At 39.2% G+C, this 14,239-nt stretch overlaps 1 protein-coding gene across 4 annotated transcripts in view; it reads left to right on the top strand.

Moving 5' to 3' along the window:
• Nucleotides 1-271: 271 nt before the first annotated feature.
• LUC7L2 (LUC7 like 2, pre-mRNA splicing factor) overlaps nucleotides 272-14,239 on the top strand; it is a 57,437-nt gene continuing 43,469 nt past the window's right edge. Inside the window, exons 1-2 of one of the 4 annotated variants that reach the window (XM_066362864.1) lie at nucleotides 1,174-1,703; nucleotides 4,810-4,893. Coding sequence is in view for 2 of the 4 variants with exons in the window: in XM_066362861.1 (XP_066218958.1) it covers nucleotides 1,643-1,703 (61 nt within the window). In the remaining 2 variants the exon portion in view is untranslated. Of the gene's footprint in view, nucleotides 1,704-4,809; nucleotides 4,894-5,019; nucleotides 5,087-12,828; nucleotides 12,906-14,239 lie in introns of those variants that run through there. The other 3 variants (XM_066362861.1, XM_066362865.1, XM_066362863.1) reach the window with 3 other exon arrangements.

Below are 14,239 nucleotides of genomic sequence, written 5' to 3' on the forward strand. Positions count from 1 at the left end.
CCAAAAGGCAATGTGGTTCTAAAATTTTTTTTTTTAATTTTTTTTATTTTAGAGGATACAGAGAGAGAGAGAGAGAGAGAGAGAGAGAGAGAGAGAAGGGGGGAGGAGCAGGAAGCATCAACTCCCATATGTGCCTTGACCAGGCAAGCCCAGGGTTTTGAACTGGCAACCTCAGCGTTTCCAGGTTGACGCTTTATCCACTGCGCCACTACAGGTCAGGCCTCTAAAATTTTTATTGGCCCAACATGCATTTAAAAGGATCCAGGGACTGTAACTGCTATTTCATGTTAATTTTTTGTTGATTGTGTTAATGAAGTTTAAGTTCCAAGGCGGTGCATATAAAATTTTAATGAAACAAATAATTTTACCATCACTTCCTTTCAAAGTATTTCCATTCAACATAATATTAAGAAATAAATTGCTGAAGGTCCCACCAAGGGTTTTGAGTCCAGGGGGACGGCAAGCTATGAACCCACAAAGCTTTCTTTTCCGTTGTTGCTGATACAATGAAAAGAAGGACCTTATCTTTCAAATTTCTCTCTCAAGCAGGAAAAAAATGCTCTGCGACATCACGTCCTCTGCTTTCTCAGAATACTGCTTTATCTCCATCGTTCCTAATTTAGGCTAACAATTTCCTGCTGTTGCCGGTAAGTAATGATTAATCCGGAACCGGTCACACCTCCTGCTTCCTAGTGTATTAACTTCAGGCGCTATTTCCTGAAATGGATTTATCTCAGTCGGGGGCTTAAAGCCCTATGTAGATGAAGGAAAATGACCCAGATGCCAGGTCCAAGGCTCCTTTTGTAGGGGTCGGGCAACAGTGAGAGAAAGGCCGGTCTACACGGTTCTGGGCGGGCCCCTGAAAACGAGTTAATTGGTCAGTGGGTATTCGTCAGGAACACGCCCATACTAGCTATTAAGACTGCTAACGTCTGCAGAACCAACCTACAAGATCTCTACTCACTTTGGACTCGAGCTAGCCCTCTGGCACATTCACTCACGGGGTGCCGCTGGGGCCTTACCCCACCCGCAGCCAGGAGCGTGAAGTTTGGCACTTCAGGCGAATTCGGCTTAAGGAGCTGTTGAAGCACCAGAGTATCGCGATATCTGGGGGAAAGGGGCGGGAGAACTCGCGTGCACGCGCACGAGAGCCGTTAGGGTGTAACCCCTTTGGGGCGGGGCGGAGCGGGCGGAGCGAGTACTGACTGTTGGACGCCAGTTGGTGGAGTTCCCGTAGAAAACGACTAAGCGCGAGCAGCGTGCGCGCTCACGCCGCAACGACGGCGGTGGCGAACGGCGTCAGAACTTGGAGGGGGGGGGTTGACGGCTGCTGGCGGGTGGCGGCGTTGAAGCGAGAGCTTGCTTAGCCCTTATCGCTTCTGTCTCAGGAATCCGACAGAGTGAGGGAACGAGGGTCGTTTTCGGGGGCTGCTGCCTTCCGCGTACGCGTCGTCGTCAGGAGTGCAGCCCGGACTCTGCTGTAAATCCTCTGGCTCGTTTTCCGGAAGCCTCGAGGCAGCGGCGGCGGCAGCGGCCACTGAGACAGCGTCTCACCTTCCCCCAGCCCTTCCCCTTGTCCCCCCCGCCCGGAAGGGCCTGATCTGCGCCCCACCCCCGCCTGCTCGCCCGCTACGCCGCCGCCATGTCGGCGCAGGCCCAGATGCGCGCGATGCTGGACCAGTTGATGGGCACCTCCCGGGACGGTAAGTCTCTGCCAGTGCCCTGGGGGTGGGGGAGGGGATGGGGAAGGCGAGGAGAAGGGGCTCTGCGGGCGCATCTGGGCTTGTGTGTGTGGCTGAGTAAGGGGCTCCTAGATTGGTACCACGAGGTCGCGGCTCCGGTCCCATCCAATCAGGGCTGTGCAGGCGGGCTGGGTGGGCGGTGTCCGAGCGGATTGGCGGGAACTGCTGCCAATGGGCTTAGGCGGGGCCTGGAGGTTGAAAGAGTTTGAGCGTTCAGTGTTGACTTGGCTGGGACCGGAGAGCCCACGTCTCTCTCGCGTAGTCTCGAGGCCCGTTTTGTGGTCGAATTAGGTACCTGCGGACCGCTAGAGCCTCCGCCCTCTGAACTAATCCCTAACCTAGATCTCTGGGATCGTCCCTCGCCGCCGCCCTCCAGAGCATCCAGAGAGTACTGTCCCCTACCCCACGCCTTTTACCTGGGTCCAGAGAAAACCTTTACTGTGAACCCAGTACCAGAAATGCATTCTCGACCCCCCACAGAAACAACCATTCTTGTGGAAAAATCTGACCCAAACCATGGTTTTTTGAGGGGGGTGTGTTTGGCCCCATTTTGTGCAAAAAATGTTATGGCCTGTTTTTTTCCAAGAGACCTCCATTTTGTTAGACGATTTAATAGAGGCTTTGTTCAGTAAATATTGACAAATCTTGCATGTGCCCCAAATAGAACCATTTTGAAAATGTGCCCAGTGAAGTAGAATTGAGGGAAACGATTCTGTTAGGCGCTTAGGTTAGAATATGTATGGAAGAACAGTATTTGTATCTTTTGTCATGAAGAGAATTTCTAAATAAAAAAAATGAAATGCTGTTGCTTTTTTGTTGATGATAATAATGTGCTCTTTCAAATTCAATTTAAATCTATGCTAATACGGAGGAAAGGTCTAGTTCAATACTTTTTAAAAAACAAAATAAAACGTTTATTTTTGTATGTTGTTTATTCAAGCAAAGTTTCTTAGCCATTGAAGAAATGCCTTTTTATTAACAAGTTATCTAAATTACTTGACAGAAGAGATAAAAGACTTAGTAAATTTTTAAGTTGCTCTTATAATTTTCTTATGAGTGCTTTGCAGCAAAATGTTAGACTTAAATTTTTTAATTTTCCTTTTTTTAAATTAATCGATTTTTAGAGCAGAAAGAAGTGAAAGAAAAAAAATCATTATTTGCTGTTTCACTTATTTATGCATTCATTGGTTGATTCTTGTATGTGCCCTTGGTGTATTGGGATGATGCTCTAATCAACTGAGCTACCCGGCCAGGGAAAATTTTATTAAGTTCAAATATTTTTGGCAATGCATGAAGGGCTTTTTACTATTCACACTTCAGTTTTAATTAAAACTCACACCGGGAACTTTTCTTTGTAGAACCGATAGACAAATAGTTGAAAATGGCAAAACTTGTGGTTGTGTAGAGAGGAGGGAAATATCGAGAAGGAAATTAATTTTATTTGTGAAGTAAACCCTTGAAAGTTAACATTAATTTAAAATGCCATTGGAGAAACTTAACTTACCGTTTTTCACTTTTAGCTAGAATGGTCATTTTATATCTGCAGCATGTCTTTACACTGCTCCTTTTTCATTATGAAGACAGGATGGTGAAGGGACTTAATCAAGGATTTTAGCTGACAGAATAACTAATTTTTGTAATAAAATTATAGAAATCATGTAATGTTTACTTCACATAATCTTTTAAATCCGAGATGGATACCATTTTTGGTACCTTTTACATTGATTGATTTAACTGGGAGGGTAGTTGGATCAAAGTACACTACTATCACCTGATAAATTTTTGAACTGGGCAGCTAATCTTATATTGCAAAGCTAACTAAAAAAAAAGTGTATATATATGTATATATAAATATAAAAAAGTGTGTATATATATATATATATATATTCCTGTGTATATAGTCAGCAGAAACATGGATTTCTTAAAATCCATTCTGTTTTGTATACAAATTTATATTTTTTTGTGTCTGTTACTGGATTTTTTTGCCTTCAGATTAAGAGGTTTTACCAATGAATTCATGTTTATCAGTCCACAATACTGTTTAGCTGAAATGACTGGATTTGCACTGCTGTGTTGGGACACAAGTGAGAAACTAACTACTTTCAAGGAAAAGAATTGAATGTCTTTTTAGAAATATAAGTTCTTTTATGTGTACAAGATAATAATCAGAACATTCTTTTCCTTCTTACCAGATGTCAGATAGTTCATGAGTTTACATATTTCATTTTATGATTTAGGACCTTTAAATAATTAGGATTGTTCTTTTTTAGCTTGTAGTCAACTTCAAGTTATCCAGGGATAGGGGAACATGGATACATTCCTCCATAGCACCATCTAATTTGAAACAATATAATGGGAAGCCTTGTGTTGGACACAGGAACAGCTTACAGGGACCGCTGTTGGTTGTCTTTGGCATTAAGAGGTGGAATTGGGGATCCAAGAGGTGGGAGAAAGATGGAAAAGGTAGGTAGGAGGTATTTAAGGCAACCCTGTCCATTTTTTTTTTTTTTTTTAATTTTAATCCTAGAGACTACATATAAAGCAACCAATATCTTCTGGGATAGTGGGACTCAAGGTGGCAATAACTCCTTCAACCCTTAGTGTCCTGTTTATAAGGGAATTTGAAGTGGCATAGGAGGCCCAGAGCACTAGGAAAACCTTGACTTCCCCTTCCCTCCGTTCAAGATTTGTCGTCCCCCCTCCCCCGCCCTCATCAGAGTTTTTAATTAGTTCCTTTTTAAACTCTTTGGAGATTTAAGTCTGTCAATATACCTAATTTTGAATTACTCAAACAAGTTAATCATTTAGATTATCTAAACTTGACTGAAATCCTCAGGAATAGGAATTTTAGTGACAGGGAAATGGAGAGGTAAATTTTGATCACTGGGCACTTCCAGAAAGGACAGTCCTGGGTGAGTGGTGACAGTGGGGGTGCTTTGGACAACCAGAGGGCAGCATGATGGTGCTGGGAGGCTGGGCAGGGGGATGAGCAGGAGGTGGGAGAGGAATGTGTAAGGGAGGTGGGAGGGCCAAAGACAAACTTTGCCTTCTTTGCAATTTTGCCTAGGGCCCTGGTGGTGGCAACCGCCTGTGTGCCACTGAAAATCGTGCCGATGCCTGGCATACTGCATAAATGGAAGCAGGGTACCGCGTGAGTTGAAACATTGGTCACACTATATAAAGTTTGTATATGTGAATCAGTGTAACTCATACCCATGTAACTGGGGGTCTGACTGTATTTGGATTTTTCTGATAAGGCATCATGGGCTAAGGAAAAGAGGACTGGGCTGAGACTCAGGAGACCTGGTTTCTAGCCCCAGCTGTACCTCTAATTGTAACCTTGGGTAAGTCACTTAACGTTTTTTTGCCTCAAGTTAAATCTGTCATTTGTTAAATGGGAAACCAAACAATTTCCTATGTTATACTCAAAAACTGTTGGAAAAATATATTTAAAGTTTAGAAGGGAGGAACCACTAGTAGATATAAATTAATATAATTTTATCTGAAGTGTAAGATGTTAAATTTTATAAATATCTTTTTCTTAGTTGTTAGCATTAAAAAAAGAGGGATCATTTGTTTTCCCTGAACATATTCCATTTGAAAGCAAGAAACAGGAAAGCAGTCTGGGAGAATTCAAGCAGCAGTTTGAGACTTGTCTGTGTGACAGTTTGGAGGAACCCAGTGTCCTCAACACAGACTGTGGTCATTTGTGTCTAGTTGGGTTGATTGCAGTTGATGCCCTATAGCTCAAGCTGTTTTGTCAACAAATACAGTTTGGTTATGCTTAAGTCTCTAGTTCTGATCCCAGACAGGTCTAAGGCGCAGGAATAGAATTTTTTTTAAATTGAGGGTGCAAATTTAGATTACATTCTTAGTTTAGAATAAAAGGGAAGTTACAGACGGTAGTTTTGAGGGCTTCATAGTTCTTAATTGCTATAACCTTTAAATGGATCAGAGACCATCTCTGAAAGGTTAAAACAGCTTGGGAATGGAAATCTGCCCTCAAAAATAACCAGTAGACTAATAGAATAGAATGTAGCATATAGAGTAGAATTTTATAATGTGATTAGTTATCCATTATGGCTTAGAAGTACTTGGTGCAAGTTACAGCTTTCAGGTAATTTTAGCTATTTTAAAAAAAAAAGTTTTCTTTATTGATTTTAGAGAGAGAAAGGGAAACATTGATCTGTTTCTGAATGTGTCCTGACCAGGGATCGAACAGACAACCTTTGTGTTTCCAGACGACGCTCTAACCAATTGGGCTGTTTGGCTAGGGCAACTTTATTTATTTATTTATTTATTTTTTTATTTTTTAACTTTAGTTATTTTTGATGGCCATCTTCCTAAACATATGATACTCTCTACTTCCTCAGTTAATAATAGAGTACATTAATCAGAATTTAACATTTTTGTTGATTGGTTATATTGTACATAGTTATAGTTTATGGAACAGAAAATTAAAAGCAGACTCAACTTAGGAGATACCCAGGAAAATATAGTTCAGAAAATCATTTATACCCCAATAATTCCAATTTAAAAACTTAAAAGAAAAAAAATAATTTACTTGTTCCTAATATGAATGTATACATAGGATAGTATTTAATCAGAGATTGAAGTAGTTTCTTCGGTGTGAATTTTTTTCATAAAACCATCTTTACTGTAATCTGTGTTTCTTGACTTGTCATCAACATTTAGAACATTTTCTTTTAACTTTTTTCTCATTAACATAATGAACCATATTTATTTTTTGGTCAGTTGTAAGCCATTCTTCTATTCCACTTGAATTGTTCATTTTAAGTGAAGGAGGCATAGCCTTTAATATATAAGCACACATTTTTAAAAAATAACAATGAGTCTTTTTTTTTACTCTAGAGCTTGTGAATTCTTTAACACAAGACATTTTAGCAAACATAAGGTTGAACAGTAGTTAAACAGAAAAAGGTTAAAGAGAGTTTTAGTAAATATTTGACTTAATCAGAAGTCTATAAAGCTTTGTTGACATCCACATAGTGAATCCATTAAAAAACAATACTATTAACTCATTTACATGTTGAACTCTGAATAATATTTCTACCTACAGAACAGCTGAGAAAACAGTAACAGTATTGTATTATATAACCCTGCATTGCCCTTGGATTATTTACAGTTGTTTCACTCTCCTCAAGAAAGCCTTACGATTTTGAGACATTCTTTTATTTCAGTGAAAACAACTGAAGCCAAAGAAGAATAATTTTGTCTTATCACTGTATAGGCTCTATAAGCAGCAAGTAAATGCTTTGATTTCATTTGGTTAAAATGTCATATAAGGATAAATGGTAGTGCGATGCAAGTTCAGGGTGGGTAGCAGGAACTCAAGGGCAAGTAGGTATCATGAATCAGGGTTAGGTTCAGTGAGTCAGATAGTGTCCAGTAAAGTTTGAAGTTGCTAAGGGTTCAGGTGAGCAGTGGGGCTGCAGATAGGCAGGTACTCCTCAAGAATGGAATTCCAGAAAGGAGTTTGAAATGGGCTGAATCATGAAGGCCCCAGGCTGTTAGTATAGCAGAAACAAGCAATTCTTCTTCCCAATTTAGTCTGCTAAGAAAGTGTACACTAAGAAGATGGAATGTTTTGCTAGAGAAAGAATAAGGGAGTGAGAGAGAGGGTAAGTTTCTGATGGGAGAGAGTCTTGTGGATGTAATACCTGCAGAAAAGGCAATCTGTTTCTTTTTAGTTTTAAGTCCCATGCAATAGCAGCACTAGGGTAGAAAATGGGAGGTAAGGCCAAAATAGACAAGTTCATCAATATTGTAAGGTTATTGAGACTGCAGAGAAAAGTAGTTTGTAAAAATTCTGAAATTGGCTACAGCTTCAGTGTTTTTGTTTTAACTAAGTAACTTATGACTTTGAAAAGTCAGAGCCATCAGAAAGTTAACATGTAGCTCACTTAACTGAATGTCATATTTTGCTTTTTAGCATGGGTTAGAGAAGAGGATCTGTACATTTTTTTTTTTCTAAAAAACATTCTTTAGATATTGATCCATACATTCTAATTTAGATGTGAACTCTTTGCAGTGGTGTTTGTTCTGTGTGATTCAACATGAAAACGGTTGAACCAGGTGCCCTTGCTGAGTCTTTTGTCATGTCTCCTGAATGTATAGTAATTGTTTTGTTTTTATCTTCTTGGACCCCAGTTTTCTGCAGACTTGTTTTTTGTTTCAGAGTTAAATTTTCCAAATCTGTGCCTTTCAGTAAAATAGGTTGGATATTTATCAGATGGTATGTACAGTGTATCTAGCTGTTCCTTGCTTCTGTATTATGTTCATCTATTAGTTTATACTATATACTTTTCAATTACTTGAGAGTGTTTTAGGCACTGTTGCACACTTTTTTTTTTAATCAGATTTTTTTTTAATTTATTGATTGATTTTAGAAAGGAAGGGAGAGAGACAGAAACATCAGTTTGTTCCACTTATTTATGCATTCCCTGATGATTCTTTATGTGCCCTGACCGGGGATTGAACTCACAACCTTGGTGTTATCGGGAGGATGCTCTTGACGAACTGAGCTACCTGGCCAGGGCTTTCACCTACTCTTTGTAAGTAAAGTTTTATTGGAATACAGCCATGTCCATGTGTGTACATAATGTCTGTGGCTGCTTTGCCTTACAATAGCAGCGTTGAATAGTTGGCAGCAGACATAATGGCTGGCAAGATGAAAATATTTGCAACCTGGCTCTTTAAGAACAAGCTTTGTTGATCACTGTGCCAGATCAGTGGTTCTGAAAGTGTGATCCTCAGACTAGCAATCTTTGCATCACCTGGAAGCTTGTTCAAAATGTGAATTATTGGTCCTCCCTAGTCCTATAGAAATTCTGGGGGTTGGGCCAGCAACCTGTGTTTGAGGAAGCCTTTTACATGACTTAGACATATTGAAAGTTTGGGAAACCTTGTTCTAGATAAATGTTTCCCAAATGTTAGTCATACGGATCACCTTTACTATTTTTTTATCCTGTTTTTTCTTTATTTAATATTTTTTCTTGATGTCAATTCACTTTCTAAAAATTTAATTTTAAAGTTTAAATCCCTAGAAAGATAAATATGATGAAAACAACATCATGTTATAAGAGATAACTAGACTGTTGTCACTCTGCTAAAAATTAGAACTTGTTAGTGTGACCTGTGGTGGCGCATTGGCTAAAGCATCAACCTGGAATGCTGAGGTTGACGTTCTAAACCTCAGGCTTGCCCAGGCAAGGCACATACGAAAAGTAACTACTATTGCAGGTTGATGCTTCCTGCTCCTCCCCTTCCCCCCCTCCCTCCTTTCCCCTCTCTGAAATCAATAAATAAAATCTTTTTTAAAAAATTAGGATTTGTTAGATATATCAAACACATACTAAGCACCAGTGGAATCTTTTTTCTTAAATAATCACCGCTAAGTGATTCAGTGGTGTTAAAAATGTCCTGTTGGTGAAATCAAATAACGCCTAAAATTATCCTTTGAACAAATGTCCTACTTGAAAAGTACTGTTCTGATTATTCATGTGAAAGTGAAATTGCTTAAACTGTATAACCAAAGCCCCTAGGTAGAAATGACCGGATATACCTACATGTGAGATGAAGAGGTATAGGAGGCCCTAGAGAGATCCATCTAGATTTGTCTGGTGAAATTACCTCTTAGCTTGACTGTCTCACATCTCCATTAGTGTTTTGGTGTGGTGGTCACCAGTTCTAGAGGATTCATCCACCTGTTCCATAATAGGACTGAAAAAGTGTCTGGTTATTGGGGTGCTTATCAAAGATAACTCCTGCACTAGTAACGGGTGGGGAGTGGTTGTGACTCTACATTATGGATGAGGAACAGCAGGGTGAGCTTACTAGGAAAACCGTTGCTCCACCTCAGGTTTTAAAAAACATGAATTTGTATTTTGAGAAGTTCCTATGTTACAGTTTAATGTGACTCGTAGTATTAGAGGGAATATTTCCCCAGTCATTGTCTTTTGTATATTTATTTGTTGGCGTGTTTAAGGTATTGTAATTGCTGATAGGAACAGAATCTTACTTTCCTGAATATTTCTAATTTGCTGAATTGCTTTAGTTATTTCTTTCCTTTTAGAGATTATTGACATACTGGTTTCTGTTGTGTTTTGACTGCAATAAAGTAGTGTTAATAGGACTAATCCTAGAGAGACTGAAAGTCTAATGAGGGATGGAGAATTTGCCTATGAACAATTGTGTTTATTTTTAAGCAGTGAATTCTATGATACTGATTAAAGGTATCTAATTTTTTTTTTTTTTCTTCTTTTTTTCCTTAAGCTGGAAACAGGGAGAGACAGTCAGACAGACTCCCGCATGCGCCCGACCGGGATCCACCCGGCACGCCCACCAGGGGCGACGCTCTGCCCACCAAGGGGCGATGCTCTGCCCATCCTGGGCGTCGCCATGTTGCGACCAGAGCCACTCTAGCGCCTGGGGCAGAGGCCACAGAGCCATCCCCAGCGCCCGGGCCGTCTTTGCTCCAATGGAGCCTTGGCTGCGGGAGGGGAAGAGAGAGACAGAGAGGAAAGCGCGGCGGAGGGGTGGAGAAGCAAATGGATGCTTCTCCTGTGTGCCTGGCCGGGAATCGAACCCGGGTCCTCCGCACGCTAGGCTGACGCTCTACCGCTGAGCCAACCGGCCAGGGCTAAAGGTATCTAATTTTGAAAAAACTATTTAAAAAATACAGACAATCAGACACCTGTAAGGATGAACAAATGTTATTTCATGTATTTTCCCCTGTCTAGTCCCCTACACTATGTAGGGAAACATAAGGAATTTCATTTGTAATACTTGATTTTAGAAGCACATTTGGTGTGTATTCACATTATTTTGACTTTGTTTTCTCATAGCTGTAAGGCTCAGTCTCCTTCATGGTAATCTGTTTTTCATTTTAACTTCTTTTATCATTGAGTTGTCTGTCACTTCTGTCCTTTGATAGTCTCATTTCTTTTCCTTTTTTTCTTTTTGCCATTCATTTTAGATTTGAGGAGGCTCTGCTTAGCTTTTATAACTATCATCAACCGGTGAGAACTTGTCTTTTTAATAGATAAACCAGCCAATTGCTTTTTCTTGGTTCTTTTCAGCTATTTAGTCATAGCCAGAGATAGCTTTCACTACTTCTGGTTTTGTGCAGAGAAACTTCTGAGTGCTAGAAGGCACCAAGTATCCAGAATACAAATGTTACTGAATCAGAATTGCAGCTCTGCAAGTAAGGATCAAAATAGAAATTTAGCAGGCTGCAACTTTTTTTTTTTTTTTTTTTTTAGGCTGTACTTTTTAATGACTGAATTTTATGGCATATATTCATAAAACAGTCTGTGTAATCTACTTTTAGAACTTAATTTTCAGGAAAGTGTTCCCACTTTTCTAATGTATTTCTTAAATCTAAGGCAAAATGTGTAGATAGATTTCCTAAAGCAAGTATCTTCCCCGAAATGTGACACCATTAACCCCTGCCAGAGGCCAAGACTATATGCTTATATAATGGGAGAAGATAGGGTTGTGGCAAGGGGTGGAATAAAGCTGTGGGAATGTAACTGCTTTAGCATTCTCTTCTTATATTCCATTACCATTCTGATAGCTCTTAAAGAACCTGTAAGCTCTTATACCAAGGCTGTTTCCCAGTCTCATTCTTTATAATTTTGTTTGAATTTTCATAGAGAAGTAGGCTGGTAGATTTTATTAAAAAGTTATTTTAGCATTATTAATCTTATCATATTCAGCAAGAATGAACTTGTTCTAGAAATTTCTTCTGCAGTAGGTATTGCATTTTTAAAACATTGGGCTCATCATAAGGATTGTGGTGGGGTGTTATTAGTACCTGTTTGTGATTATGAATCTTAGGACCATATCAAAGTATATATTAAGGGGGATAGCCTTTCTGAACTGTGTAATACCTTTATTTTCGTATTTTCTGAGGGAAAGAAAAGCTGCTACCACTCAGTAAGATTATGAGTTCTGTTAGAAAGAAGTGGCTTAATATTACATCTGGAAGAGAGAATCCCATAACGGGTTTTTCCCACTGCCATCTTTGTCTGAGCAAACTTTCTTTCCTTTTCTAATGTAGTAAATATATTTCTGAAAGTTTTGACATGTGTTGAGTTATATTAAATGTTTTCAAATTACTTGTAACCATTTAAGACATGGTAATGAATCCTTTTATAAAAGAAATTATACTTTAAATTGTATAAATATGCAGTGAATTAAAGTAAATTTTATTAACAAGGGAACGTGGGGTAATTTTTAAGGTTAATTACAGAAGGGTTCCTGTAGGTGAGTTTTAGGCTGAATTCTAAAGGAACAACAAAGGTAGGTGGGAGAAGTTAGAGTTGGTGAGAAAATTTGAGGAAGGTGTAAAAGTGATTAGATTGGTTCTTTAGTGTAATAGTCACTAGGCAGCAGTAGTCACCTGCTTTTACCTTGGTTCCACATGAGGACAGAGTTTACTAGTACAGGGTTGGTCTTCTGCCCTGCTCTGTACTAGACTAGACCAAACTAGAAATTGACTGTGGGTCTTTATATAGGTCCCACCTTATTATGTGGATTCAGTAGCTTAAATTGTAAGAAATGATGATAAGAGGGTGGAACATTTCTTTGCATTTGACAACTGAAGGGCACAGGGAAATGAGAAGCTTGAAGCTTTCTGTTAGTTACCCATCTCTCTTTCTGGCTTTGGCTTCCTTTCACTGAAGAGGTGTGGATTTTATTTTCGAGGGAATCCTGGCCCAAACCAACAGTGATACATGGCCCCTAACAAGTGTACCTGTGGGGAGAGGCATGGTTGTCACAGTGGAGAAGCTGGGAGGACCTTCCCCCACTTATATACTAGGTTGCTTCTGTTTACTTTGCGTACTGTGGGGGGGTTTCTCTTCCTTGTCCCTAAGCTAAGCTCTGAGCTAATTGTATACAAGAGAAATTCTATTTAGTTGTTTTTATAAATTGCTTGCCATTAATGCCTGATAATAATGCAGTAAAATAAGGGTTCTTCATACCATTATGTATGTCAAATATTACAAACTTTAAGGTTATTTTGAAATTATAATACTAAACTCAGTTCACTTTTGCTTAGCCTTCACAGTTGTTGATCACATAGCATGGTCATCCACTCACAGCTTAAAAAAATACAGGGAGCAGCGAAGAGAATGGGTAAAGTAAAATTTTGATATTTTTAAAATAGCACCTAAATCTCTGAAAGTTAATTTGAATTATTGTTTGTATGGGAGGGCGAGGGTGGGTGGTGCTGGAGGGCTGGGGGTGGATATTGGGAAAATAGCATGCACCATGTACAATGTCAGAAACCATTTAGGCTAAGGCTTTAAGTTTAAGCTTTTCGTTAAGTTTCAAGTTTCAGAAAAGGCAGGACCATAAAATGGCAGTTTTGGGATTTACAGTGTGCTTATTTTTCCCTCCCAACAGATTGAAGGATATTTGGAGAATAGCAGTATTTAAGCACAGTTTGGGCAGGAGCCTTCTTTTTAGAGTGTTCGTATTCCCTGAGTGAAACTGCCCCAGTACCATTGCTGAAAGACCTTGAGAGAAATGATAGACATTCCACCTGTGACCCAGGTGTTCCCAGATGTAGACTGTACAGTAATTCATGAAACTCATGAAGGCATTGAACAGAAAGAGATTAAGAGAGTTGTTACTCTATAGTGAGTTGAATGGTAGGAAATATTAATAGAAAATGTGATGCTTTCATTTAAATAAAGAACACTATGCCTGCCAGAGTTCTCAGTCAGGTCCCTAATTCTAAAAACTTGTCATTATAGTTATGTACAAAGTCTAATGAATTATTGTGGAAGTTATAGAGCAGAGAGACATCCATGTTTTTATGGGTGGGACATCTTGTTGTTAAATAACTCTGAGGCCTTATCTCTGCCCCATTATTTTTAAACTTCTAATTTTTTTTAACTTTTGTTTACATACTAGAAACCTGGATTGAAGAAAACATGAAGTTATTTAAGAAATCAAATTTTACCCAGGAAATATTCTGGCCTACCTTTGCTATCCCCCTACATGAAGCCTTTTGCCAAAGCTAAATATTTACTTACATTTCCCCAGGCCTTCTCTCTAAGCTTTGTAAAAGATATTCCAGTTTGGAATACTCTTTTTTTTCTTTTCTCCTTTGATCTAAGTCCTATCTTTCCTTCAAATTTTGGCTTTTACTTATATGAAACCTTTTCTAACCTCTCCGGTCCTTGATGTTTGGTCATTCTAGTCTTAGAATTCCTATACTGCTATTTGAAACATCCATTTGACACTCAGGCCATGCTACATTGTATTACTACTTGCTACTTCATTTCTCTAGCAAAATCATGGGCTCCTTGAATGTAGAGAGCTTGTCTTCCATGCCTCTCTGCAACCTCATTGCGGACCAGACCACAACATTGGGGTCCCTTAATAGGTTTTTTCCTATGATTTCTCTCAAATGTTAGTGTATATAACAGGGCAATTGTTTTTGTTTTTATTTTATAATTTAG

Source organism: Saccopteryx leptura, chromosome 2 (genome assembly GCF_036850995.1).
Source record: "Saccopteryx leptura isolate mSacLep1 chromosome 2, mSacLep1_pri_phased_curated, whole genome shotgun sequence".
NCBI lineage: Eukaryota > Metazoa > Chordata > Mammalia > Chiroptera > Emballonuridae > Saccopteryx > Saccopteryx leptura.